Below are 27,624 nucleotides of genomic sequence, written 5' to 3' on the forward strand. Positions count from 1 at the left end.
CCCGCTTTTCCCCGCCCCCAGTGACACAATAGCAGCTCCCTCCAAGATGGCGGCGGCGACGGCGGAGCTGGGAGCTGGGAACCTGCAGGTTGGAGACTCCTCCGGCGGGGGCACTGGATGCGGGCTGCCGTCCCCAGGGGAGCAGGAACTGAGCCGGCGCCTGCAGCGCCTGTATCCCGCGGTCAACCAGCACGAGACTCCGCTGCCGCGTTCCTGGAGCCCCAAGGACAAGTACAACTACATCGGCCTCTCCCAGGGCAACCTTCGCGTCCACTACAAAGGTATTGACCTGTTTGGTCGCAGGGGGAGAAGGCCAGAGCGTCTGCGGGGTGGGTGTGCTGCCCAGCCCGTGCTCCATCACGTCCCTTACCCAGCTCGAGTGCTCCGGCTTGGGCCTTAGTTCCTGCGGGGTGCCTAGGGTGGTGGGGCTGACCAGGCCAAGGATTGACTGCCTAGTCTGCTCTGCCCTGAGACATCTGATGTCAGGAGAACCGCAGCAGGTGTCCAAACCCAGTGCTGGGCTGGACATTCTTCTCAGGGCCTTCCTGCTTGTTTTGGGGTACCTCCGACTCGAGCTAGGCCCTTCACCACTGCTTAGTTTCATAAGTGTCTGAAGAAAGGGGTGGTCACATCCCCTCCATTAGCCAGAGGCCCATGAGCTTGCTCACCTGCCAGACATCCCAGACAAGGCCTAGGGTTCTGCGCTAAAGTTGTGGGGGCGTCTTCCAGGGCTGCCTCTTCCTCCCCTAGTCTTCCAAGTGGGCTGCCTGTATCTTGGAGAGTCTGCCAGCAGCACTAGGGAATCTCTCACATATGCACCCACATTGCATGTACCCTCCTGTGGTTTGAATGGCAGTGTCTCAGGCAGAGCTGCTATTCTCAGGAGGAGGTGAGCCAAAGGTGGGAGGTTTATGTGTTTGCTCAGTTGTTTTCTAATTATTCCTTGGACTATGCAAGGGCTTCCTCTGGCCATGGAGGGGTGAAGTTGCCATGGAGCAGAGAAGAATGAGGCTTCCATTTGCATTTCCTTCTGCTGAAATTTCTTCCTTGCCCTCTTCTATTAGGTCATGGCAAAAATCACAAAGATGCAGCCTCAGTGCGTGCCACCCACCCCATACCTGCTGCCTGTGGCATTTATTACTTTGAGGTGAAGATTGTCAGCAAAGGAAGAGATGGGTAAGCCCCTCCTGACCACATTCTTTCCCCCAACACTGAACTGTTCTCTGTGGTCAGAGTTTGAGGTCTCCTGGTTGACACCTGTGACTGGTGTGAGCTGCTGAGCTGCATTGGTCTGGGCTGCAAAGGGTTGAATAGCGGATACCTCTATTACCTGGCTGTGGGCATGGCCTGGTCTAAGCAGCAGCTTTTGATGACAAATAGGTACATTTTATAGAGGAGGGGCTTCTCTTTAGTGATAGTGTAATGAGATACATCAACAGGTCAGGGAAACAAATAACAAGTTTACATTAACAAATCAGCGTCCAGAATGGAGTTCCCCCACTGTTGTGTGGTGTTTGTGACTTCCCTCCTTTCACACTCTTGCTGTATTCAAGATTCCTTTTTATCGCATTTAGTCATGGTAGAGGCCCTTGTAGACTTCAAAGGGATAGTAGAGTCTTTGCAGCATTCATCAAAGCTGTGGCAGCCACTGGTCTGTCATCTTAGGGTAAACAGCATGCACATGGTCAGAATCAGATGAGCTTGCTACTCATAAACTTGTTTTTCAGTCCAGGGACTTGAACACCAGTTGGATCAGCTTTAGGAAGGTCCTCATTAAAGTCAGCATTAGGGAGGCTCCCTATTTTAGGGTGATCCAAGCAGATACAGGAAATCAGAGGGGAGATTTTTTCATTTTTCTTCCTTTTCTTCTCCTAGTCTCCCTTTTTTTCTGGCTGTTGTCACAAAGCAGGTGTTTAAGTTATGAAATAACATAATTTTAGCTGCTTTGGAAAGGTTTTCCTCATCAGACCTTGGGTCTGGTGTGGGTAGTTTGTGAACCCCACCAGCGACCTTCCTTCCAACCCTGATGTGTGTTCTTGAGCATTCAGAATACTTCCTCTCTCCTAGGGACTGTTCCTCTTGTGGTACATGCAAAATGCCTGGCCAAGGGGCTCTGCTGGGGGCAATACTGCTGGAATTGGAGCTTTGCCTGCTTCTTCAGTGAAGTTGTAACATCTGTGCCGGGCAGGGCTCTGTGGTTGTGGGTAGGTCATGGGGCTTTGATCTCCTTGTCTGTACTCTGGGGAGCTAGGCCAGCATCTAAGCTACCTGTAATCCCAGAATTCTATGATTCTGAAATTCTGATTGTGGCAAGCTATTGCATCTTTTACTTTTATCCCCATATAGAGCATTTACCGGTAGGAAGTTTATATTATTGGAGGGCTTTAAATCTTCTATTTTCCCTTTCCACCATCTGATAAAAGCGCATGTATTTAATGTGTTTGAACTAGTGTGAATGAGAACAGCCTCTTAAAACAAAACAAACACTGCAAAAATAGTTACAGTATAGACTGAAATGTTGGTGCTGCAGTCTCATATTGCCAAAGAAATGGAGGGGCATTTCCTAAACTTGTAGGGAAGAAAATGGATTACTTTCTCCAGAGTCCTTAATCGTAGATAACAGCGAGCTAATAAAAGACAAGAACAGTTTTTGAGAAGGTCTCTACATTTCAGTTTAAATGTGGAGACCTGGGTTCCTTCACCTGGCTTTTAACATTTCAGTTATAAGTGGATCTTGCTGGAAAAGGCCCTGTATCTTGTTAGATTGCCTTACTATAGGTATTGCCTGCAAATCCAAAGAAAGTTGAGCATCTTTTCCCAACTTTCCCAGCATTTTTACATGAGGTAAATATAGCTGTTAAGCTGACCTGGAAATCTCAGTTTTAGAAAGGTCCCAGGTCATGTATGCTTGTGGTGGCCTGCTTCAGTTGGCCACTGTCAGAGGAAAGGTGTGTGAATGTCACCTATGGCCTCTTTATGTAATCCCTGAAAGCCTTCCCATGTGGCTAAGATATAGCCAGATGGACCAGGTGTGGTTTTCAGGAGGCCAAGGGCAGTTCCAGGGCAGACAGTGATCAGCTTGTTTCCTGTTTCCCGTCAGTGTTGAAGGTGTTTGGTCCATGACCCAGGTGTTAACCGGTTATGTAGCTTTCCTGTATTATTTAGTTCCGTCCTCATGGCATCTCTGGAAAGTGGCTGGAGCAGATGATGATGTACCTGTTTTGTGGGTGAGCCCTGAGCCCCTGGGATGTTTGGTGACCTGCCCTGGCTGTGGGGCTTAGGGTGCAGTGGAGTAGCCTAACTTGTCAGATGCCCTCACCTGATCCCAGACACGTGTGTCCACGCTGCTGCTGCCTTTCCCTTTTGCATTCCTTCCCTGGGTAGAGTGAGGGAATGTCCAGTTGGATTCTTAGGGGATCACAGTGTTCTTAGGGGACAGAGCTGAAAGGTGCTTAGTGCTGAGTGGGCCCAGACTGACTTACGTGCTCTGCACTGGGCTTGACTGACTTACCATCCCATTGAATCTGTAAACTTGTTTTTCTGTAGATTTGAGTACAGGCTTCCTTTGTAAAAGGTGTTTATGAACCCAGTTGTCAGTGTCATTGTTTTCCCTAAAGGCCTTTGTTCTGACGATGTCTTTTGTAGCAGAACACACTAAGCTTGTCTAATTAGAAAGGTTTCATTTCAAGGGTTATACTGATTCATACCTTCTGTGTGCCAGGTGCATGCTAGGTACAGGGAGAACAACAGTAAAGCCTGCACAGGCCAGCCTTATCCTCAGAGAGCCTCTGGCCTATTCTGTAGCGAGTCCACTGAAAGGCTCTCTACAAGAGGAGGCAGAGCCTGGGTATGGTTTTGAGGGATGAGTAGGAGTTTCTCAGCAGGTGAGGCCTGTTGGGCCTAAAATGAGCCAGGTTGGTAACTGGCTTGACACCTGGGTGCTGGGCTTTCTGGGCACTCCTCAAATATAAGGGAGAGCTGGAGAAGGAGGGGTTATGTTTGAGCTAAGAGCAAGGCTTAGACTGATGGGCTTCAGCTGCATTTGCCGAGTCACCAGAGCTGGGAACCCCAGGAGCAGATCTGGTGGGGTGAGGAGACATCAGAGCCCTGCCACTGGTGCCAGGAGATAAGGGCATCTGGGTTGATCTTGTTAGGAAGCCAAGGAGGCCCTGAAACTGAGGGTCCCTGGGGAAATGACATGCTCAGGCAGAGTTCATGGACCTTTGGGTGTCTCCAGCTCTTAGTGATGACACATGGAGGGTGTGGCTGACTAGGCTGACAGATGCTCCAGTGTGACCCTCAAAATAGACTGTAACATCATCCCAGCAGCACCGGCGGTGGTGGCCTCCTGACATGTGATGAGTGGCTCTACCCAAGAACAGCAAGCCTGGGCTAGAGCACTGGATGGAGCTGCAGGGGTGGGATGCGGGCGCTCTCCTCTCCTCTGCATCTGGTGCTCAGGCCCAGGCCCTGTGGCCCTTTGGCCACAGCCAGCCTGCCTTTCCTTTCACTTGCAGCCAGCTTCCTTTGGCCAGGCAGTAATGTGCTCATACGTTAATTCTCCACATGACAGCGAGGCACCCATTGTTTTGTCCCAGGCCCAGACCTGGGCCCCAGGAGCACAGGCCTGAGGCCTATCTAGAGAGGAGGCAGATAGGCCTGTGCACATGACCTCACAGGCTGGTGTAGGAAAAGCCCATCCATGGTGTGTGCTGTACCCAAGGGTGGCCCAGAGGTTGGACTTCCTCCTGTACCTGAGAGTCTGGGGAAAGCTTCATATAAGAGGTGATGATGCTGAATCTGGAAGGGTAGGTTGGAGGGTTCCAGATGGACAAAGTGAGAAGCGACGCTCTAGACGAAAGGAACAGTGCATCAAAGACGTGGAAGACAGAGCATGAGTTAGGCAGGGGCCAGGTCAGAAATACCTTATGTGCTTTGTCCAGAGAGCTTGGGCTTATCCTGAGGGCAGTAGCGATATACGAGGACTTTGGATCTGCCTGCACTTTTGTTATTTATTTATTTATTTACTTGGCTGCTTGGGGTCTCAGTTGGGGCATGCGGGATTAGTTGTGGCGTGTGAGATCCAGTTCCCTGACCAGGGATCGAACCCAGGCCCCCTGCTTTGGGAGCACGGAGTCTCAACCACTGGACCACCAGGGAAGTCCCCTGCCTGCACTTTTGAGAATGGATAGGGGAGAAGAAACTCTGCTGGTTTGGTTCAGCCAGGCCCCTCTGGCTGAGATTCCTGTCCAGTGCAGGCCAGTGGCTTTATTTTTATTTTATTTTTAAGAATTATTTATTTATTCATTCATTCATTGGCTGCATTGGGTCTTCGTTGCTGCGTGTGGACTTTCTCTAGTTGCGGTGAGCAGGGGCTACTCTTTGTTGTCTCTTGTTGCAGAGCACGGGCTCTAGGCGCGTGGGCTTCAGTAGTTGTGGCTCGCGAGCTCTAGAGCGCAGGCTCAGTAGTTGTGGCACACGGGCTTCGTTGCTCCGCGGCATGTGGGATCTTCCCGGACCAGGGCTCGAACCCGTGTCCTCTTCATTGGCAGGCGGATTCTTAGCCACTGTGCCACCATGGAAGCCCTGGGCCAATGACTTTAGGTCCTTGACTCTGGGCATGGCTTTCCTATAGCAGTTGTCTCTTCTCTCTCTTGGTTGGCCTTTCTCCTATATGGTGGGATGCATAGGCAGGATGTTGAAGACTGGTAGCCAGAGTGGCTTCTCGGAGGTGAAAGGCCTCTGTGTGTGGCTGGTATTCTTTGGTACTCTGGTTTTGTTAAGTCCCATTTGAAAGACAACATTGTCCATGACTTTTCATGGAGACTCAGAGATCCACTCACCCAGTTAAGATCTTACCTGCCATGTTTCTGGTTTGCAGAGCTACTTGAGCACAGGCCCTCCAGTCTAGAGACAGCTTGTGGCTGGCCTCTCACCCTGGGAACCCCACTCCAGTCTCTGTGCATTGTACAGTGCTGTTGAGAAATTTGGTGCACATCTGTGGACCTGGAGAAGGCCTGTCCTGCCAGCTCTGAGAAGTAGGTGCTGTCTTTGCCCAAGGCAGGTACAAACAGTGATCATGCCCTGTTCTCACCGACATCCCCCCAGTGCTCATGGCCTCAGGAGCAGAGGCTGAGCTTTGGGCTGCATCTCTCTCTAGTAACACATTGCACTGTTTCTGGAGATGTGGTGTATTGGGGCTCTGGAGCAGCTTGGAGTGTTGTATTGCTTACCTATATTGGGGGTTAAAGCCCAGGTCTAGTTGGGTGGGTGTACTGAGGTGCAGCTCTGGCCTAGAGTGAGAGGACTGGAGTCCACATAGCATCCTCTTTTCTGGTAAGATCTGTTCCTGCCCTGAGCACATCTGGGCTTCCCTGAGACCTCCCTGCCCACTGTATGTCACCACCCAGGCTCCAACTTCGAGGTGAGAGTGAGGAGTATGGCTTCTTTCTTCATAAATGGGGACTTCCTTGGTCAAGGATCAGCCTCTAGAGAAATTCCTAAAATTCACTTCACATCTACCCCTCCACCACCCCACCCCCATTATTTTTTGTTCTCGGGAATGTTTGGTCTTTTCTTTTCTTTTTGGGGGCCACACCGTGCAGCTTGCGGAATCTTAGTTCCCTGACCAGAGATCAAACCCGGGCCCCCTGCAGTGGAAGCGCAGAGTCCTAACCACCGGACCACCAGGGAATTCCCTGGTCTTTTCCCTAGATGAGTCACCAGGTAAGGGAGATTCCCTGTTAGAGGGGGAGCAGGGAGCTCATCAGAGTGGAGTACAGGAGGCTGGTCTCAGCAGCTCTGCATGGCAGGCACTGTGTGCCATCCTATTCTGGGACCATTGGGAGGGAATCAAGGGCCCAGAGTGGGTGGTCAGAGGTTAGAAGGAAGGGACTGATCACTAGGAGAGGGGTGGATAACACCGTGTCAGAATGTGCAAGGATGTTCCTCTGCCTCCCTAGAAATTTTGTTTAAAATCCACATAAAATGTCTTTCTAGCTCTAGGATCCTTGGTGTTCTGTTGTAATTGAATTGTGAGGTTGTGACTCTTGCTAGAAATGAGACAAGGGGACTTGGTGCTGGAACAGGGCCCAGCCCCCTGCCATGAAGGGGCCAGTGAAAGATGCTCTGGACTGTGTAGGGAAGCAGGGGAGGGGTAAGTCTTAGCATTCCTTGTACACTCTCTTCCTCTCCTACCTCTTGGACCTTAGAGATGGCCTGGGATTCAGGGAAGTTTAGGTTATGGATGACAAGTGTCAAGGCTCAAATAACCCCATTGTCCATTCAGCTTGCATGGCAAATGTTACGGATTGATAGTGGCATTCGTTCTTGTCCAGACAGAGCCCCAGATGTTTTCCCACTGCACAATGCACCAGGCAGCTGCTATCTTTTGGTCAGAGTTGCATCATGAGACAAAGCCTACTTACTGGTCCTCAGGGCAGAGACAATTTAAGATGAGAAGAGGTGGAGAGAGGAGAAGGGCAGTTGTGCCCAGATGGTCCAAGGGTTCCGCTTGTCTCTTCTAGAGGACATTGCCGAGGCAGAGCTGAACCAAGAGGAAAGAAGTAGAGGGGATGGTTTGCTGAGCAGAACTGGTTATAACCTGGTCTACAAAACCATGTGTCTGAAATTGGCATGGGCTATTTTATAGAATGCTCTCTTTTAATATCAACTGTTGTGCGAGGAGTTTATTGGTAGTTACATTTGCCTTGCCTTTTTTTTTTTTAATAAATTTATTTTTTTATTTTTAGCTGTGTTGGGTCTTCGTTTCTGTGCGAGGGCTTTCTCTAGTTGCTGCGAGCGGGGGCCACTCTTCATTGCGGTGCGCGGGCCTCTCACTATCGTGGCCTCTCTTGTTGCAGAGCACAGGCTCCGGATGCGCAGGCTCAGCAGCCATGGCTCACGGGCCCAGCCGCTCCATGGCATGTGGGATCTTCCCAGACCAGGGCTCGAACCCGTGTCCCCTGCAATGGCAGGCAGATTCTCAACCACTGCGCCACCAGGGAAGCCCAGCCTTGCCTTTTTTTTTTAACCAAAATGTATTTTTATTTTACCTATAATTTTCTTTTAAACTGTAAAGGAATACATTCGCTCTTGTAACACCTGACATGGTGTACATTTTAAAAATATCAATAGATAGCAGAAGGGACAGAGAGATGCAGGTTTAAACAAATCCAGGTTATTGCCATTATGTCTGTTATATCATTTGAGACTAGTGCAGAAAACAGAAACGATTCCAGATATTTTAAGTTGGAAGGGGTTTATTACATGGAATTTGATGCTTTCAAAATCATTAGGACTTAGTTTCCATGTAATGGTAGGTTACTTGAATAAGACCCCGTGCTGAGAATAATGAAAGATGCTAAGTTACAAACCAGCAAACTCAAGGCCAGTTTCTGGATGAACACCTGTAACTAGAGAACACCTGTAACTAATTAAGGGTAATATCTGAGTACCTAAGAGCATTTGCTGTGTCCACACTGAGCTCTGCTCCAGCTTTATAATTACACAGGGCCAGAGAGGTTAGGGTCCAAAGCTTACGGGATGTGGGGTCTGGTGGGAACCCTCTCACATTCAGGTGGGGTGCCAGTTGGTTATACCCTCTAGTTAAGGGCAGTGTCTTTGGTTTTGGAATGTGGTAAGCTCTGGAAATTTTCAAGGCTTGGTACCTGAGTTTCCCAGGAGATTCTTTAGGGAAGGAGCCAGAATGCAGGGTTGTGAATAACCTGCCTAGGGCCACCCATGGGGGCTGTTCCTCCCCTTCCTGTCTTGTGGACTCTCTGGGTGTTTTGATGGTGCTGGTGGTAGTGTATGCATGAGTGTCTCCAGACACACATTCAGAACCACCTTCCTCTCTGCAAGCATATCCTGTCTCATGGTCCCTTTGCCTTCAGGCTTGCTCTTTCTTGGATGGTACCGGGTTGGGTCCGTTCATCTAATACCCTTCCTCTCAGTGGGGGGGCCTGCACAGAATTGGGCTCAGTGCGTGACTGGGTGGCTTCCTGGTAGAGGGGCAGGGTTGGGGTGCGGCTGCTAGAGGAGCAGCTTGTACACAGTAGCTGGTGTCATGAAGGACTGTGGCTTTAAGCAGGCCCGTCAGACCAGGAAGTAAAATCCCTAGCATCAAATATTAGCCCTCGTTTCAGACCTAAATGTCAGTTGGTGTTTCTCCTGAAATGTCTCGCAGGGACCGTTTTGTAACCACGACCTCAGAGATCCCCTCTGTTGTGGAGGCTGTTGATTTCTTATCTGGGGCAGGTTCTGACAGAGACAAGATTGCCAGCCTTGCGAGCTGCGGCTTACGTGTTAGATGTTAAGAGGAAACTGTCCGATGAGATTCCAGTAGCTCCTTGGGGGGTCTGAGGCAGGGGACGGGGCAGTGGTGACTGGCCCTTTGACCTGAGAGGCTTGACGGCAGAGCTTACCTTCCTGCAGCCCCCGAGAGCCATCTCAGCCCTGAGGCTGAGGAGCTTGTCTCTTCTCTCCTCTTTGTCACTTCCTACCAGAGCTCTGTGGGCCTGGAGACATTCAATTGATGGAACTTAAATTAAAAATGTTCAGGCAATTCCCTGGTGGTCCAGTGGTTAGGACTTGGCACTTTCACTGCCAGGGCCCTAGTTGGATCCCTGGTTGGGGAACTAAGATCCCGCAAGCCTTGTGGCACAGCCAAAAAAAAAAAAGTTCAGGTCCCATAATCATTGGCAACATTTGTTAAAAGTGTCTATGGGCTTGCCAGTCCATAAAATCCACCTTCTCTCTAAGGAGAAATGGATGAAAAGTAAAAAGAGTTAGTTCTGTGTTCTTCACTCTTGTCATCTGCTGTGTGCTTATGGTGAGGGACTTCTTTCTTCTGGCCCTGACCTGAGGTCAGGATACTCCGATGCTTTCCACTGAGCTCTGCCAAGCCCTACTTGTCTTGTCCGGAAAAGCCAGATGAGGCTAATGCTGGCCTGCAGGGCCATAGGAGTGTTTTTGGTGACACTGTGTGTGTGTGTGTGTGTGTGTGTGTGTGTGTGTGTGTGTGTATGCGTGTATGTATGGTAAAATAAATATAAAACGTACCATTTTAGCCATTTATAAAAAATAAATTTATTTATTTTTGGCTGCGTTGGATCTCTGTTGCTGTGTGCGGGCTTTCTCTAGTTGTGGTGAGCGGGGGCTACTCTTCGTTGCGGTGCGCAGGCTTCTAATTGCGGTGGCTTCTCTTGCTGCGGAGCACGGGCTCTAGGTGCGAGGGCTTCAGTAGTTGTGGCACGTGGGCTTAGTTGCTCTCTGGCACGTGGGATCTTCCTGGACCAGGGATTGAACCCGTGTCCCCTGCACTGGCAGGCAGATTCTTAACCACTGCGCCGCCAGGGAAGGTGACCATCTTTTCAGTTCTTTTGAGTGTACACTTAAAAATTGCTTGATTAGCATTCCATGGCGGTCCAGTGGTTGGGGCTCTGTGCTTCCACTGCAGGGGGCCCGGGTTAGATCCCTGTTCAGGGAACTAGGATCCAGAAGCCCCGTGGTATGACCAAAAAAAAAAAAGAATTGCTTGATTGTTCCATGTTTAACTTTTTGAGGAATCACCAAACGATTTTCCAAAGCAGCTATACAATTTTATATCCCCACCAGCAATGTGTGACGTTTCTAATTTCTCTACATCCTCACCAACAACTTATTTCCTTTTTTCTTCCTCCCTCCCTTCCTCATCCTAGGTGTGAATTAGTATCTCATTTTGGTTTTGGTTTGCAGTTCCTAATGACTAGTAACGTTGAGCATCTTTTCATGTATTTATTGGCCATTTTTATATCTTCTTTGGCGATACAAATGTCTATTCAAGTCCTTTGGCTATTTTATAATTGAGTTGTTTGTCTTTTTTTTGTTGACTTGTAGGAATTCTATATATATTTTGAATAGTAGATCCTTATAGGATATATGAATTGGAAATATGTTCTCCCATTCTCTAGGTTGTCTTTTCAATTTTTTTTTTTTTTTTTTTTTTGCCTCGCTGGGCAGCTTGTGGATTCTCAGTTCCCTGACCAGGGATCAAACCCGTGCCCCCTGCGGTGGGAGTGTGGAGTCCTAACCACTGTACCACCAGGGAATTCCCTCTTTTCACTTTCTTGATAATGACCTTTGATGCATAAAAGTTTTAATTTTGATGAAGTCCAGTTCATCTATTTTTTTCTTTTGGTGCTCATGCTTTTGGTATCATATCTAGGAATCCATGGCCTAAACCAAGGTCATGAATCTTTTCCCCTATGTTATCTTCTAAGAGTTTTATGGTTTTAGCTCTTGTATTATGATCATTGATCCGTTTTGAGTTAATTTTTATATAAGGTATGAAGTAGAAATCCAGTTGTCCCAGCACCAATTGTTGAAGAGACTATTCTTTCCCCATTGAATGGACTTAGCATCCTTGTTGAAAGTAATTCAGCTGTATAAATTTATTTCTGGACTTTTACTTCTATTCTAATAGTCTATATGTCTACCTATACCAGTACCACACTGTTTTGATTACTGTAGTTTTATAGTAAGTTTTGAAATTGGGAAGTATGAATCCTTTAACTTTGTTCTTTCTTCAAGATTGTTTTAGCTACTTGGGATCCCTTGCAAGTCCATATGGATTTTGAGGACTGACTTTTCCATTTCTACAGAAAAGACTGTTGGAATTTTTGTAGGGATTGTGTTGAATCTGTAAATCAATTTAGAGTATATTAACAATACTCTCCATCTTAATAATATTAAGCTTTCCAGTCCATGAACATGGGATGTCTTTCCATTTATTTTTGTCTTCTTTAATTTCTTTTAGCAATGTTTTATAATTTTTTGTATACAAACCTTTTATCTTCTTGGTTAAATTTATTCCTAAGGGTTTTTCTTGTTTGTTTCTTTGTTTGTTTTGATGCTGTTGTAAATGGAATTGTTTTCTTAATTTTCTCCTTCGATTGTTCAGTGTTAGTATATTGAAACTGCTTCTTGTGTGTTGATTTTGCATCCTGCGACTTTGCTATTTATTAGGTCTAGTAAGCTTTCTGTGTATTGTTTGGGACTTTCTATATATAGGATTATCTAGATATAGGATCATGTCATCTGCAAATAGAGATAGTTTTACTTATTCCTTTCCAATTTTTATGCTTTTTATTTCTTTTTCTTATCTAATCGGTCTGAGTAGAACTTCCAGTACAGTGTTGAATAGCAGTGGTGAAAGGTGGACATCCTTGTATTGTTCCTCATCTTAGGGTAAAAGCTTTCAGTCTTTCACCATTGGGTATGTTGGCTGTGAGTTTTTCGTAAATGCCCTTTATCATGTTGAGGAAGTTCCCTTTTGTTCCTAGTTTTCTGAGTGTTTTTATCATGAAGGGATGCTGGATTTTTCAAAAGCTTTTTCTGTCAATTGAGATGATCGTGTGGTTTTCTTTTTCCTTCTTTCTGTTAATGTGGTTTATTATATTGATTGATTTTATTTTTTTCCTTTGGCTGCATTGGGTCTTCATTGCTGTGTGTGGGCTTTCTCTAGTTGCGGTGAGCGGGGGCTACTCTTCGTTGCCGTACGTGGGCTTCTCATTACAGTGGCTTCTCTTGTCGCGTAGCACGGGCTCTAGGCACGCAGGCTTCAGTAGTTGCAGCACGTGGCCTCAGTAGTTGTGGCACGCGGGCCCTAGAGCACACTGGCTTCAGTAGTTGTGACGCATGGGCTCAGTAGTTGCGATGCGTGGACTCTAGGGCACGCGGGCTCCAATAGTTGTGGCTTGCGGCCCCTAGAGCACAGGCTCAGTAGTTGTGGCGCATGGGCTTAAGTTGTTCCGCAGCACGTGGGATCTTCTTGGACCAGGGCTCGAACCCACGTCCCCTGCCTTGGCAGGCGGATTCTTTTTTTTTTTTTTTTTTTGCAGTACGTGGGCCTCTCACCAATGTGGCCTCTCCCGCCGCGGAGCACAGGCTCCGGACGCGCAGGCTCAGCGGCCATGGCTCACGGGCCCAGCTGCTCCGCGGCATGTGGGATCTTCCCAGACCGGGGCACGAACCTGTGTCCCCTGCATCGGCAGGCAGACTCTCAACCACTGCGCCACCAGGGAAGCCCCAGGCGGATTCTTAACCACTGAGCCACCAGGGAAGTGCCTTGATTGATTTTCTTATGTTAAATTGCCCTTGATTTCCTGGCATAAATCTCACTTGGTCGTGATATTAATCCTTTTAATGATGTTGAATTTGGTTTGCTATAGTTTTGTTGAGGATTTGTGCATCTCTCTTCAGAAGGTATACTGATCTATAATTTCCTTTTCTTTTTATGTCTTCTTGATGGCTTTTTGATTGCTTTTCCAGGGTCTGCCCCATCTTGGTCTTGGAACTGGGTACAACACATTTGCAACAGTACCCAGATATTATTCTGCCAAGAACCGAAGTCTCTAGGCCAGAGCTGGGAAGGTGCTTAGGAGCCCGTTTAGTCCAGTCTCTCTTCTTCTGATAGGGAACCTGAGATGTGGGGTGAAATCAAAGACCCACAGTCCTGAGTTAGGCTGCAGTGTCTGAGACCAGGCTTCAGAGTCTGGGATGTTGTCTCTGGAGCCCTGCCGCAAAGTGTCCCTGTCACTTTAAAACTCTTCAGGGGCTTCTCTTCAGGAGGCAGGAAGGGAATGTCAGACTTGTTGCCAAAGAGGGTCCTTGCGTGGAGCGCTCCGAGCTATCTCTGAGGACCAGGTGGGGGATTACAGCAAAGGGGTGGTCTCCTCCCTCCAGGCCTTGCTGTACATCTTCGAAGGGTGTGAGAGTCCAGAGGCCTGCTTTCTAAGGTCCTGTCCTCTGTCTACCCCCAGGCCTGCCTGGGTCATGGAAGACTCTCCAGTCAGTTAGAGCTGTGCTGAGGCTGTGTCACTTCAGCGGGGTCTCCTGAGGGTCTCCTCTGGGTTATGCTTGGGATGCACCAGGAGCCCCACCTCCTCTACTGAGCATGGATTTTGACCATTTCTTGCTGTTTCTGAAGGTGTGCTCTTCTGATGCAGATTCAGCCCTCCTGTCAAGGCTCAGGGAAGTGAGTATACTGAGGAGCTGACCATGAAGACCAGGTCCCTCATTGCGTCTCTCTGGCATTGAAATGTTGCCCTGGGACAATCCAGGGAGAGTCTGATGGGTGAGAGCCAGCAACCTCTTCAGTATGCAGCCATCAGCTGGCTCTTGAAAATGATTTTTCTATGATTATCAAAGTAATTTATGTTAATTGTAGAAGATCTGGAAAACTAAAGAGAAAAAGGAAGAATCTAAGCTGACTGGAACGGGCTCGCAACTCTCTGCATGACTGCAGTGGTTTCAGCGGACTGTTGCTTTTGTGGGAGAGTCAGCAGAGGCGGATGGAGGGCAGCACGGACCCCAGAAACGACCAGTCCATTCTCAAGGCTGGTCATTTTCCAGGGCCCTGGTTTGGACCTGCTGCCTCAGGGTGGACCTGGCTGTGTGGTCAGCCGAGGGCCACTGCTGCTGCTGCTGCTCTTCTCTCCTGCTCTCTGGGAGATCCTGACCCAGCCCTCTTCTCTCTGGAGCCTGACAGAGAGGCGGAGTCACTCTTCTAGCCCATGTTGTGGTTTTTGCGGTGAAGAGTAGAGACTGAGAAGGTAGAGGCTGACTCATGGCCTCTCTGCCATGAGAGCTCGTCTGTTGTCCCTCTACACTTACTGGCTGTTTCACCTCTCTGACAAACGCTATTTTCTATTTTGCTACCATATTAGAAGAGAGGAGTAAATCAGATGGGTTTACCTTACTTTCAGTCATTTTGTGGGGTAAATAACTGTTCCCCCAAGCTTCTCAGATACATCCTGCTACTTGAAAAGAAAGCCCTAGTGGAGATGTGAAGTGTGGGGAACTAAGCTCTGTCTGTGCCTGTCACCAGCTTGGGGAGTGAGAGCCCTTGTTGCGTCCCTCCCAGGAGACCGTGGCAGCCTGTGTCTGTTAGTGTTCCTAGCATTGCCTGACCCATTACCAAGAAGGAAGCAAATGCTCACCTTTCTCCTTGGCAGTCCCATGTAAACAGGCATTTGTTTTTAGATGTCCCAAGATCCAGGCCTTCAAGGATGGCCTACTTTCCTTTACCAGATTCCAATACTAGAAGAGCCTCCAGTGCATGAACTAGAAGACAGTGGGGTTGTCCACTCCTTTCAGTGGCTGCCCTGAGGGCTCTCTGGATTCATGGCAATAGCTGAGGAAGCAGACTCTGACAGGCCAAGTGATGTGCCCTTGGGCACATGGTGAAGAGGGGATTTGAATCTGGGTTTGTCCGATATATTTGCTCTGATACAGGTATGTTTCCTGTTCAGCTGTTTGTGCACAGTGTAAAGGCTTGGAGCAGAGCTGGAGCAAGGCTGCTACTGACAGGCACTTAGGCTCCAAACTTTCCAAGTACGTCTCAGAATTGCCCTTTCTTTGGTGACTGGTTGTGTTGGGATGTGTCCTGGGCAGCTCCTCCCCCACCCAGTAAGTTCACCGTATTCTAAAGAACACTTGGCTCTCTCCACATCTTGCCATCCCACTATTTCTTTCCTTGTCCAGCCTTGTCATCTTCCACTGGGATGATTTTGGTAGCCTCTAGTTTTGCCTCTTCAATCCATTTTTCAAATATCAGATGTTTGATCAGTTGCGCCCTTTCTTAAACCCTTTCTGCAGCTTCCCAATGACCTCCCGTGAAGTTCAAACTCCTTAAGCTAGCATGCAGGCTGTGTGTGAATAGCTTGTTTCCGGCTCCAGCTTTGGCTCTTTTTAGGTCTACCCAAGCTGTGACCCAGCCACACTGAACTCTTCTCACTTCCTTGACCACAGGGCTGCTTTCTTGCCTCTACGCCTCAGCACATTCTGTTGCTTCTGCGTGGAACAAGCTCCTTTTTTTTCCCCCTCATCTCCTTTACTAGGTCTTGGCTCAGCCTTCGCTTCCTCTGGGAACCCCCCACTCATTGCACCCTGATTCTCTGGCCCACCCCTGACTTGGCACTGGAAACTGTTCCAGGGCAGGGAATCCGCCCTTGTGTCCCCAGCGCTGTACTAGGCACAGAGGATCTTTGTGGAATGGGTGACTACAGAGGCCTCTATGAAGAGACATTTATCACACCTGTTTTTACAACTTTAGCAAGGACCCAACAGCAGCAAACAACCCATTCATTTTCAAGTGCCACCAGAGATCAACGGAGGGGAGGCAGCGTCAGGGTGACTTCTTAACGTCATTCTTCCTGCTTCTTAGATCCAAAGGTGAACATACTTGGGTTTGGGGTTTTTTTCCTTATTGTTTTGCCTCATTCATGGCAGCCTATCGGAGAGCTGCGACCACATCAGTCCAGGACCTGGCAAGGCACTACACATGTTACTCATCGGTAATTTTTCTTTTTAATAAATTTATTTATTTATGTATTTATTTTTGGCTGTGTTGGGTCTTCATTGCTGTGGGCGGGCTTTCTCTAGTTGCAGCGAGTGGGGGCTCTTCTTCATTGCGGTGGCTTCTCTTGCTGTGGAGCACAGGCTCTAGGCACGTGGGCTTCAGTAGTTGTGGCTCACAGACTCCAGAGCGCAGGCTCAATAGTTGTGGAGCATAGGCTTAGTTGCTCCGCGGCATGTGGGATCTTCCCGGACCAGGGCTCAAACCCATGTCCTCTGCATTGGCAGGCGGATTCTTAACCACTGTGCCACCAGGAGAGTCCCCTCATTGGTGATTGAGAGGAAACCTCAGGTCTTACCTAGATTTTTTGTGAGTGGATGGAGAAGTGAACTTCCCTTGTGCCTGTTATGTCACTAGGTCTGTTGTTGTAAGTCATTTAATTTCACAGTGCTGAAGTCCAATGTCAGCAAGAGGGGAGAATAGTACTGGGGATGTTGTGGCTGAGTTCAGAGCTCACTTACCTGTCATATAGCTCTGTCATGACCTCATACCACCTAGAAGCTGAGGTTCCCATTGAAATGTGGCTGGGAGAGAGCCTGTGACTTTGGTGATAAAATTCTTTACCAACCTGTGAATGGATGAACCCTAGGCGTTTGTTGAATGTCCATTATTTGCCCAGCACTGCACTTGAGTCTTGCTTTTCCTCTGAGGGCTGGAGGCTCCAGCCCATAGCCCCGGCATCCTGAGGTGGGCAGCAGACACAGCATCTGTTCTCCCCACTGTGGCACGAGACGTAGGGTTGGAGCCTGCAGACTTAGGCTCCATCTATTGTGCTTGTTTGTTTGGGTTGAGGGATTGATGTTTGGGAGATATCAGAACCAAATAAACTCATATTCACATGCTGGGTTTTTGGCCAGAGATGACACCTTGGAAAAGGCAGGTAAAGGTATTATCTCCCTGGACCCTAAATGACCAAGCTTGAAGAGAGGAAAAGACTTTATGTAATAACAAATGTTATGATTGGTGGTAGTGGGCTTGAACCTTTTTTTTTTAAACAGTTGTTCTGATATGTGTTCATTTATTTTATTGTGGTAAAATATAAATACATAACATAAAATTTACCATTTTAATCATTCTTAAGTGTACAGTTCAGTGGCCTTAAGTACATTAACATTGTTGTACAACCATCACCATCATCTGTCTCCAGAACTTTTTCCATCTTGCCAAACTGAAACTCTGTACCCATTAAACAATAACTCCCTATTCTCCCCTCCCCCTAGACCCTGGCAACCACCATTCTTTGTTTTTATGAATTTTATTTCATTTAGCATAGTGTCCTCAAGGTTCATCCCTGTTGTAGCATTTGTCCGAATTTCTTTCCTTTTTACGGCTGTATAATATTCCATTGTGTGTATATACCATATTCTGTTTATCCACTCATCAATAGAAACTTTCTACCCGTTAAAAAACAAAAATTCAGCTGGTGAATTTGAAGATTTAATTGGCTTTATTCAACGGTTCATGAATTGGGCAACATCGCATTTAGCAAGTAGAGAGATACTCCTTCCAAGGGGTTGTACAAAACAAAAGGTTTTTATCTGGCAGAAGGAGGGTGGGGCAAGAAAGTTATTAGCAAAAGAAAAGAAAGGATTGTTTTAGGCAGGACATCTTTTGCAGGAAGGAAATGGTGGGGTTTTATCATGCAGATTACCTCAGTAGTGCTAATCAGGAAATTTCAGATTGATTGTTTAAAGGTCACATTCCTGAGAGAGGTTCAAAGTGCAATTAATTTTTTTTTAAATTAATTAATTAATTAATTTTTGGCTGTGTTGGGTCGTCGTTGCTGTGTGCGGGCTTTCTCTAGTTGCGGTGAGTGGGGGCTGCTCTTTGTTGCAGTGCATGGGCTTCTCATTGTCCTGGCTTCTCTTGTTGCGGAGCACGGGCTCTAGGGGCACAGGCTTCAGTAGTTGTGGCGCACAGGCTTAGTTGCTACGCATGTAGGCATGTGGGAATCTTCCCAGACCAGGGCTCCAACCTGTGTCCCCTGCGTTGGCAGGCAGATTCTTAACCACTGCGCCACCAGGGAAGCCCTAATTTTTTTTTTTTTTGCGGTACGCGAGCCTCTCACCGTTGCGGCCCCTCCCGCCGCGGAGCACAGGCTCCCGACGCGCAGGCCCAACGGCCACGGCCCACTGGCCCAGCTGCTCCGCGGCTCGCGGGACCCTCCCAGACCGGGGCACGAACCCGCGTCCCCCGCATCGGCAGGAGGACCCCCAACCACCGCGCCACCAGGGAAGCCCTACTTTTTTTTTTTAATTGGGGTATAGTTGATGTGCAGTGAAGTCTTGGTTTGCTGTCCTAGGGACAGATAACTCCATTTTGGTCTTGTTATTTCTTTTTAACACACCTTTGGCTGATTGTGAATAAAGCCACTATGAATCTGGGTGTCCAGATACCTGTTAGAATTCTGCTTTCAATTCTTTTGGGTATATGCCCAGAAGTGGCATTGTTGGATCTTATGGTAATTCTGTGTTTGAATTGCCATATAATTAACTGCCATACTGTTTTCCACAGTGGCTGCACCATTAATACACACGGGTTTCAGTTTCTCTACATTCTCACTAATACTTGTTATTTTCTGGTTTTTTGATAATAACCATACTAAAGGGTGTGAAATGGTATCTCATTGTGGTTTTGATGTGTATTTCCTAACAATTAGTGATGCTGAGCATCTTTTCATGTGCTGATTGGCCATGTGTATCTCTTGTTTATTCAAGTCCCTTGCCCATTTTAATAGAGTTGCTTGTTTTTTTGTTGTTGATTGTAAGAGTTCTTTGTATATCCTGGATATTAAACCCTTATCAGGTATATGATTTGCAAATATTTTTCCCATTTCTTTGGTTGCATTTCACTGTGTTGACAGTCCTTTGATGTACAAAAGTTAGATGTAGTCCAATTTATTTTTTCTTTTGTTGCCTGTGCTTTGGGTGTCCAAAGAATCCAGGAAATCATTGCCAATCCCAATGTCATAAAGCTTTTCTCCTCTGTTTTCTTCAAAGAGTTTTATAGTTTTAGGTTTTACATTTAGGTCTTTGATCCATTCTGAGTTAATTTTGCATATGGTGTATGGTAAGGGTCTCCAACTTCTATTTTTGTTTTTTTTTAATAAATTTATTTTATTTATTTTTGGTTGCGTTGGGTCTTTGTTGATGTGCGAGGGCTTTCTCTAGTTGTGGCGAACAGGGGCTACTCTTCGTTGCAGTGCACGGGCTTCTCATTGTGGTGGTTTCTCTTGTTGTGGAGCATGGGCTCTAGGTGCACAGGGTTCAGTAGTTGTGGCCCGTGCGCTCTAGAGCGCAGGGTTAGTAGTTGTGGCGCATGGGCTTAGTTGCTCTATGGCATGTGGGATCTTCCCGGACTAGGGATCGAACCTGTGTCCCCTGCATTGGCAGGCGGATTCTTAACCACTGCGCCACCAGGGAAGCCCCAACGTCATTCTTTTTTTTTTTTTTTTTTTTTTAATGGTATGCGGGCCTCTCACTATTGCGGCCTCTCCCGCTGCGGAGCACAGGCTCCGGACGCACAGGCTCAGCGGCCATGGCTCACAGGCCCAGCCGCTCCGCGACATGCGGGATCCTTCTGGACTGGGGCACGAACCCGTGTCCCCTGCATCGGCAGGCGGACTCTCAACCACTGCGCCACCAGGGAAGCCCCCAACTTCATTCTTTTGCATGTGGATATCCAGTTGTCCCAGCACCAGTTGTATATCTATTTGGATATCCACATGTCCCATTTGTTGAAAAGACTATCACTTTCCCATCGAATCGTCTTGGCATCTTTATTGAAATCAGTTGACCACATATAGGAGAGTTTATTTCTGGGTTCTTAATTTAATTTTATTTATTTATTTATTTTGGCTGCATTAGGTCTTCGTTGCTGTGCGCGGGCTTTCTCTAGTTGGGGCATGCAGGGCCTACTCTTCATTTTGGTGCACAGGCTTCTCATTATGGTGGCTTCTCTTGTTGCGGAACATGGGCTCTAGGCGCCCGGGCTTCAGTAGTTGTGATGCGTGGGCTCAGTAGTTGTGGAGTATGGGCTTAGTTGCTTGCGGCATGTGGGATCTTCCCGGACCAGGGATCGAACCTGTGTCCCCTGAATTGGCAGGCGGATTCTTAACTACTACACCACCAGGGAAGTCCCCAACTTTTCTTTTCCCAAATGGATGGCATTGATTCTGTATATTGCTTTGGGTAGTATTGACATCTTAACAATATTGTCTTCCAGTCCGTGAACACAGATGTCTTTCCATTTATTTGTTTCTTTTTACTTATTTATTTAAATATTTTATTTATTTATTTGGCTGCGCTGGGTCTTATTTGCAGCATGTGGGATCTAGTTCCCTGACCAAGGACCGAACCCGGGCCCCCTGCATTGGGAGTGTGGAGTCTTAGCCACTGGACCAACAGGGAAGTCCCTGTGTCTTTTTTTAAATTTATTTATTTATAAAATTTTATTTATTTATTTATTGGCTGTGCCGCATGGCTTGCTGGTTCTTAGTTCCCTGACCAGGGATCAAACCCCGGGCCCCAACAGTGAAAGCCCTGAGTCCTAACCACTGGATTGCCAGGGAATTTCCTATTTCTGTCTTCTAAAATTTCAGCAACATTTTAGTTTTTAGTGTACAAGCTTTTTGCCTTCTTGGTAAAGTTAATTCCTAAGTATTTTATTTTTTTTGATACTATTGTAAATGGAATTATTTTCTTGATTTCTTTTTTCCTTTGTTCAGTGTTTATGTTGAAACACAACTGCTTTTTGTGTGTTGATTTTGTATCCTGTGACTTTGCTGAATTTGTTTGTTAGTACTAACAGTTTTTTGTGGAATATAGGATTCCTACATATAGGATCATGTCATCTGTGAACAGAGATAGTTTTACTTATTCCTTTGCAATTTGGATACCTTTTATTTCTTTTTCTTGTCTACTTGCTTTGGCTAGAACTTCTAATACTCTGTTGAATAGAAGTGGCGAAAGCAGGCATCTTTGTCCTGTTCCTGATCTTAGAGGAAAAGTTCTCATTCTTTCACCATTGGATATGATGTTAGCTGTGGGTTTCTCATATAAGGCCTTCCTTTTATTATGTTGAGATAGTTTCCTTTTATGCCTAGTTTGTTGAGTGTTTTTGAGAAGTAATTTAATATACCATACAATTCACTCACAGTGTACAATTCACTGTTTTTTTAGTATATTCACAGTGTCCTTATAGTTTTTTTTCTGCTCTTTGCTGATCTTAGACTGGTTGGTTAACAGTTTTTAAGTGTATGAAGACTTGCTGGAAGGCTGCATCTTTTTGTAATTTTAGAACATCATACTTTTGGAAAAGACTTAATATCATCCAATGTTTGAAAAATTGGGACTCATTCCCTTTGAACACTGACTTAGCTTGACCTCATATGAACATGCAACTTAGGCTTCTGTGGGGCTGCTCCCTGTGTCATTGACACTCACGGGGGCATGACATCCAAGTGTGGGTATTGGTCTCCTCTGTGTGCGCTACCCTTAGCTTATCTACTCAGATTCTCAAGTTGACCCTGGGGTTTGAACAGAGGCTCCCAGGCCATCCACTGGTAAACACTGTCCCACCTGTGGGGCAGAGTGTACAGGGAGGTGTTGAGGGCTAACTGCTGGAGGTGGAAGAGGCTTCCCCTATACAGAGACATAAGCAACTTGTGTTTGAGTGCATGTGCCTTAGTAATTCCCTGTTCTCATGGGAAGTTGTGGAACCAGAGCTCTGTTGCTGGTGGCCAAGCATACTCTTCTTGGATGACCCTTGACCTCCCCTATTTGCAGTAGCCTTAAGCAGTTGGGGGTCACCCAGGAAGCACATGTGCTTCAAACATAAGCCCTCATCTTAGTGTCAGGAAACCTGTATGCCAGGGATGGGATCACATGTGATGTTGGGCAGAGGCCAGGCCCCTCTAAACAGGGCAGGATAAGTGGCCTGGCATCCAAGTCAGGAAAACTCCTGGCTATGTTGCATTTGCATATGTTGATTGATGACTGCAGGGGCAGTTGGGGTAATTTGCTGCTTGGTCAGCTGTGGTGTAAAGGGAATGGAGACCAACTTTTGGCAGCATCTTCCACGTAAAGTAAGGAAGCTGATTATTTGGGCTGCTGTTTTTCTGGGCAAATGTGCAGGTTTTAGTCTAATGGGAATCCTGCCAGCAGGCTTACACAGCTTCTGCTCCTGATGGTCCTTGAAGGTCCCCTCCTGGCAGGAGGTAGCAGGCAGTTTGAGAGTCTTTTGAACCATGGGAGTCATTCTTTGAAGTGCTGTTCCTTTCCCTTTTCTCCTTTCCCTTCCCTCCCCTTTCCCCTAACCCTGTAGGCCAGTTATTCAGCTGCTGCCCTGTGTTGATGCTGTCGTTTTCTGGGTCCTGCCCAGCAAGATGGGGGGGTAGCTGGTTTCAGGGGAAAATGGGTGGGTCAGAGCCTTCCTCCCTGCTCTCCAACACCCAGTGGTGCAGCTGGCCAGAGAAGGGCAAAGGGGCATTTGCTGCAGGTGGAAGTCTCGCAGCTTCAGGAGCACCACGTTGTGGGGACTCTGGTAGTGTTAGGAAACAGGTACATAAGGTGCATGGAACACGCCAGGAGAGAAAAAGAATGGCCCAAGGTGGGGAAATGTATGTAAAATGGTTTCTTGCAGAATTACAACAGGGAACAATTAGAATGTACATGTAAGCTACTTGGAAATGGTCAAAATAAGGCAACCCCATGTAATTGCTTTTTTAAAAATACATTTTTTATTGTGGTAAAATATACATCACATAAATTTTATCACTTTAACTATTTTTAAGTGAACAGTTCAGTGGCATTAAGCTCATTCACATTGTTTTTATTTACTTATTTATTGTTGGCTGCATTGGGTCTTCGTTGCTGCACATGGGCTTCCTCTAGTTGCGGCGAGCGGGGGCTACTCTTCTTTGCCGTTGCACGGGCTTCTCGTTGCGGTGGCTTCTCTTGTTGCGAAGCACAGGCTCTAGGCACATGGGCTTCAATAGTTGCAGCACGCAGGCTCAGTAGTTGTGGCACACAGCCCTAGAACGCGTGGGCTTCAGTAGTTGCAGCGTGTGGGCTCTAGAGCGCAGGCTCAGTAGTTGTGGCACATGGGCTTAGATGCTCCGCGGCATGTGGCATTTTCCCGGACCGGGGATCGAACCCGTGTCCCCTGCATTGGCAGGCAGATTCTTAACCACTGCGCCACGAGGGAAGTCCTTATTCACATTGTTAATGCAACTGTAAAGTTACCCCTTAGCCGTCTTGGTTGGGGTAACCGTAAAGTTACCCCAAGCCGTCTTGGTGTTTTCAATATTGTGAGCTTCTCAACTACCTCTTGATGCTCATATGCGGTTAATTCAGGCATCACGTGTGGGTTTCTACTATTTTACACTTAGATAGTGTTGACTTGTTTTTCTTATTTCTAAGTTCTTGGGGAAATACCTCACTGTTTCTTTGTACACTACAAATATTTAGACTAAAAAACCCTGTTCATTTCCTTTTCTGACCTGCCCTCTCATGAGTGCCACTGAGATATCTTTGACAGAGTTGCCCAGCATGGGTCCCACCTGGCTGTAGCTGCCTAAATTGTTTAGGTACCTGGGTGGGAAGAGTATGGGGTGGGTCTCTGGGGCCTCACACACCACCACCTTCAGCTTTGGATGACTGAGGAGACCAGTGGTGAATGTATAGGGCAAGGGTAATGAATTTGGAGACCCCAGAGAAGAAGCCCTGTGTGAGGGGTCTTTACGATCCTATATGAATCCAGCTGGCTTTACTTCTTCCATGTTTTGGTCTTTGCTGAAGAGTGACTTGTCCCTTTGGGCTTGATCTTGCATTATTCTGCCAAGCACTACCTAGGATTGAACTAGTTACTTTAGGCACTTCTTGGGAATAGATTCCGCCACCTTAGCTGGAGCCAGAAACCAAGGGACTGGAAGCAGTGACTCCAGGAAACTTTCCTCTGAAACTGAAGCCGGTGGTTCCTGGTTACAGACACTACCTCCTGTTTCTCCAGCTGCTTAAGGCATTGAGAGATTTCCATTAGAAAATCAAAATGTAAAGGTTCTCCAAGAACCACTAGTTTGTTCAAAGTGTCTCTACATTCATTGCTTTTCCTGTTTTTCTGTCTTTTACCAAGAAATATTTGAGAAGGGAGATGCATAATCATTTGCTAACCAGAATTTTTGTATGTATGCTTTTTCAAAGGTACATGGGAATAGGACTCTCAGCTCAAGGCGTCAACATGAACAGACTTCCTGGTGAGTCATTGGCTAAGAGAACATTTTTCTGCTCTCTTGATCCATTCTGTGATGAGAGTCATGGTGGCAGCCAACAAGCTGGAGAGGACTTTGTTTGCTGGCTGCCTACTTGCTAAGCCAAGCCATTGGGTGGAGGATCCTGAAAGGTGGCCATTGGGCCGGGCTGGTGTGGGCTTCCATTCCAAAAATTAATTGGCAAGTGATTGTCCTTCATGGAATTTGAACTGTTTACAGTCAAAACCAAGTGACCTGAGCTTGCTCCCAGTGGGAATACACCTGATTAGCCCTCACTGCTATTGGCCTTTGCTTACCAGCATGGGACTCTGGCATATATGGAGAGGAAGGCTGCCACCAACATTGGTTCCTTTTTTATCTTACTATGTTAATGACCAGAGTCTTTAAGTGACCTCCATGTGGAAGACAGTTGAGGCAGTTTCTTAATAAATAGGAGGATGTGCGTGAGACTTAGATTTACAGTCAGCAAACCTCAGATTTGTGGAAGGCTCTGGACCCTGCAGGTGGGCCTCCTCTACCACCCAGGCACCCTTTTAGCTGTTTTCTGCCCAGCAGTTCATGCCCAGTCCTGGGCTGGGCGCAGTTGAGGGGACAAAAGCCTCTACCAGAAGCTGGTGGGTTCTAGAATATGGTCCTCAGTCCATTTGTCCCTTGAGTGGTGTAAGTGGCATGGTGCAAGCTGTCCTGACACTGTCACGGAGGCAGGAAAAGTCCTTGTGTTTTTGCCCGGGCCCTCTCTCCTTTTTGGCCTCTGACACAGAGAAGGCAGCTGGCTTTTTCCAAGAGTGAGTAGCACTTAAACCGTATGTCTTTTCCAATCTATGTTTAATATCAATCAGGTTTTTTCGTCATTGACATTATAATTTCAAGTACTTGAAATCTAGACCTGCTCAGGATTCAACTAATTGTCAGGAACCTGACTTTTTAAAAAAAATTGGCTTTGATCTGAGCAAAAACTGTCCTTTAGTTATTAATCAGAATGTGTGTGGCATGTTTGGCCTCTTTGTGTAGCGTGCAGCTGTGATCTTTGTTATTCAAGCCTTGGCCTTAGCTGACTAGATGTATCTACAGTGTTCATAGCTCTGTCTCTTTGTGAACAGGGAGCTTAGAAAAATAATTTCCCATCAAAGGTAAACTGATTCTTAAATCTTTTTCTTGCACTAAATGTGCTCCTTGAACTTTTGCATGGCTTTCGTGGCAGAGAAGGTTCATTTTACAAAAGTAACTACTATAATCTGTTATTGGGTGGCACTTTAAGCAACTCTGAACATTGGTTAAATGAATTTTTGTTAATCTGTAAAAGAATACTATGCAGCCATGAAAAAAATGAGGAAGCTTTTCAAGTACTGTTTTGGAGTAATCTCTGGGATGTATCACTAAGTGAAAAATACAATGTATATTATGCTACCAAATGTAAAAAAAAATGAGGGAAAATGAATATATCTGTATCTGCTTGTACACGCATAGAATATCTTTGGAAAGCTAAGAAAAACTTGTAATATTGGCTGTCCCTTGGGACAGGGTGGCTGGGGATAGGACTGGGAAGTAAATTTTTCACTTTTGAAGCTTTCACATTTTCTTTCTTGTGAATATATTACCTGTTTTAAAAATATAAATAAAATTAAAATAAAATAACCAAAAGCAAAGCCCCTACATCAAGAAGCCCTCATGCCTGTCTTTTAGCTGGTCTTGGAATGCAGTCTTTTACCATGTGCATGATATTCTGAGTTCCACACACTCATCCTTCTTTAGTAAGAATCGTTTTCGCCTGGCCATTGGATTTGGGATCCATGGTGTGGAGCAGGTGAGGTAGGAGGAGTTCAAGGTCTGCCTAAATTGACCTGAAACTGTTTGAGATGGAGCCATGTGGAGCTGTCTCAGTCTGTTTGCCTTGTTCATAAGATGGGTCTTTTGACCCCTCTGGGCTGCTTAGAGGTGAGCTGCGGGTCTTGTGCTTTGACATTGTTAATGTAACATTGTTGTGAAGTCGGACCCTGCCTGGCCCTGTAGGGAGAAGGGGCTTGGGGACAGTGGATAAGGTGTTAGTTCATGCACTAACACATCAGGAAAGCTAGCACCTTTTTTACATTCTCACTGGTGCATCTCTCTTTTGGCAAGAGAAAGGAGCCTCAGTGTTCTGTGGATATTGTACCTGTCTTCGTTTTCACTCTGCCTGCCAGCTCCTGCGGGTTTTCCTTCCTGCTGTATCTGATCATCTCCCTGATTATTTCTTAAGGTGGAAAGTAGGAATCAGGTTGCATCTAGATAGGGATTCTCCCTAGGAATGATGGATGCCTCTGGCTTTCCCGGATACAGGGCTGGTTGAATGGCTGTGCAGACCTAGCACAGGACAGATGTAGGGATAGCAGCAAGACACTCCTCTCAGGAATGATGGGGGGGCCTGCCACTGTTCATCCCAGCACTGGGTTTGGAAGATCAGAATCCCCTTTGGTGCTTTCCATTTCCTGGGGTCACTGTGTGTGTGTATGCACGTACACGCATGCATGTGTGTGTGTACGATGAGCGTAACATTCTCCAAAACCAAAAGTATCATCATTCATAAACAGTTATATCTGAAACTACTTGGATGTACTTTGGTAGTGAGGTGAGAGGTAGAGGATGATAACAGCTAAAGCCTTTCTGCCAGTTGCTTCTGATTTCTAAGAGGTCATTGGTTGAGGTGAAAGCTATTTGGACTGTTCTGGATGTATGGTTGGTGGGAGGGGAGTGATGGTAGTGACCTTAGCTGTGTCTAGAATTTGAGACTTTGGTGTTAACTCCAGATGAGATGTTTGAGGGTTGATGTATCTCCTTGATAGATACAGGTGTATTTAGTGGAGAGTAGCTGTAGGGGTGGTTACTGCACCACAGCACTGTGAAGTGGTGTTTCAGCTTGGCATTTAGGGGCAAATAGGAGTTTGCCCGATGGTTTTGGGCAGTGGTACTTTAGGGCCTG

At 46.8% G+C, this 27,624-nt stretch overlaps 1 protein-coding gene across 8 annotated transcripts in view; it reads left to right on the top strand.

The window, feature by feature from the left end:
* Window positions 1–21: 21 nt before the first annotated feature.
* RANBP10 (RAN binding protein 10) overlaps window positions 22–27,624 on the top strand; it is a 66,437-nt gene continuing 38,834 nt past the window's right edge. For 3 of the 8 annotated variants that reach the window (XM_073796896.1, XM_033844338.2, XM_073796894.1), the window contains exons 1-2: window positions 1,107–1,176; window positions 24,601–24,653. Coding sequence is in view for 4 of the 8 variants with exons in the window: in XM_033844335.2 (XP_033700226.1) it covers window positions 47–281; window positions 1,065–1,176; window positions 24,601–24,653 (400 nt within the window). In the remaining 4 variants the exon portion in view is untranslated. Of the gene's footprint in view, window positions 282–1,064; window positions 1,177–24,600; window positions 24,654–27,624 lie in introns of those variants that run through there. The other 5 variants (XM_033844335.2, XM_033844336.2, XM_073796895.1 and 2 more) reach the window with 4 other exon arrangements.

The sequence above is a fragment of the Tursiops truncatus genome, chromosome 19 (assembly GCF_011762595.2).
Source record: "Tursiops truncatus isolate mTurTru1 chromosome 19, mTurTru1.mat.Y, whole genome shotgun sequence".
NCBI lineage: Eukaryota > Metazoa > Chordata > Mammalia > Artiodactyla > Delphinidae > Tursiops > Tursiops truncatus.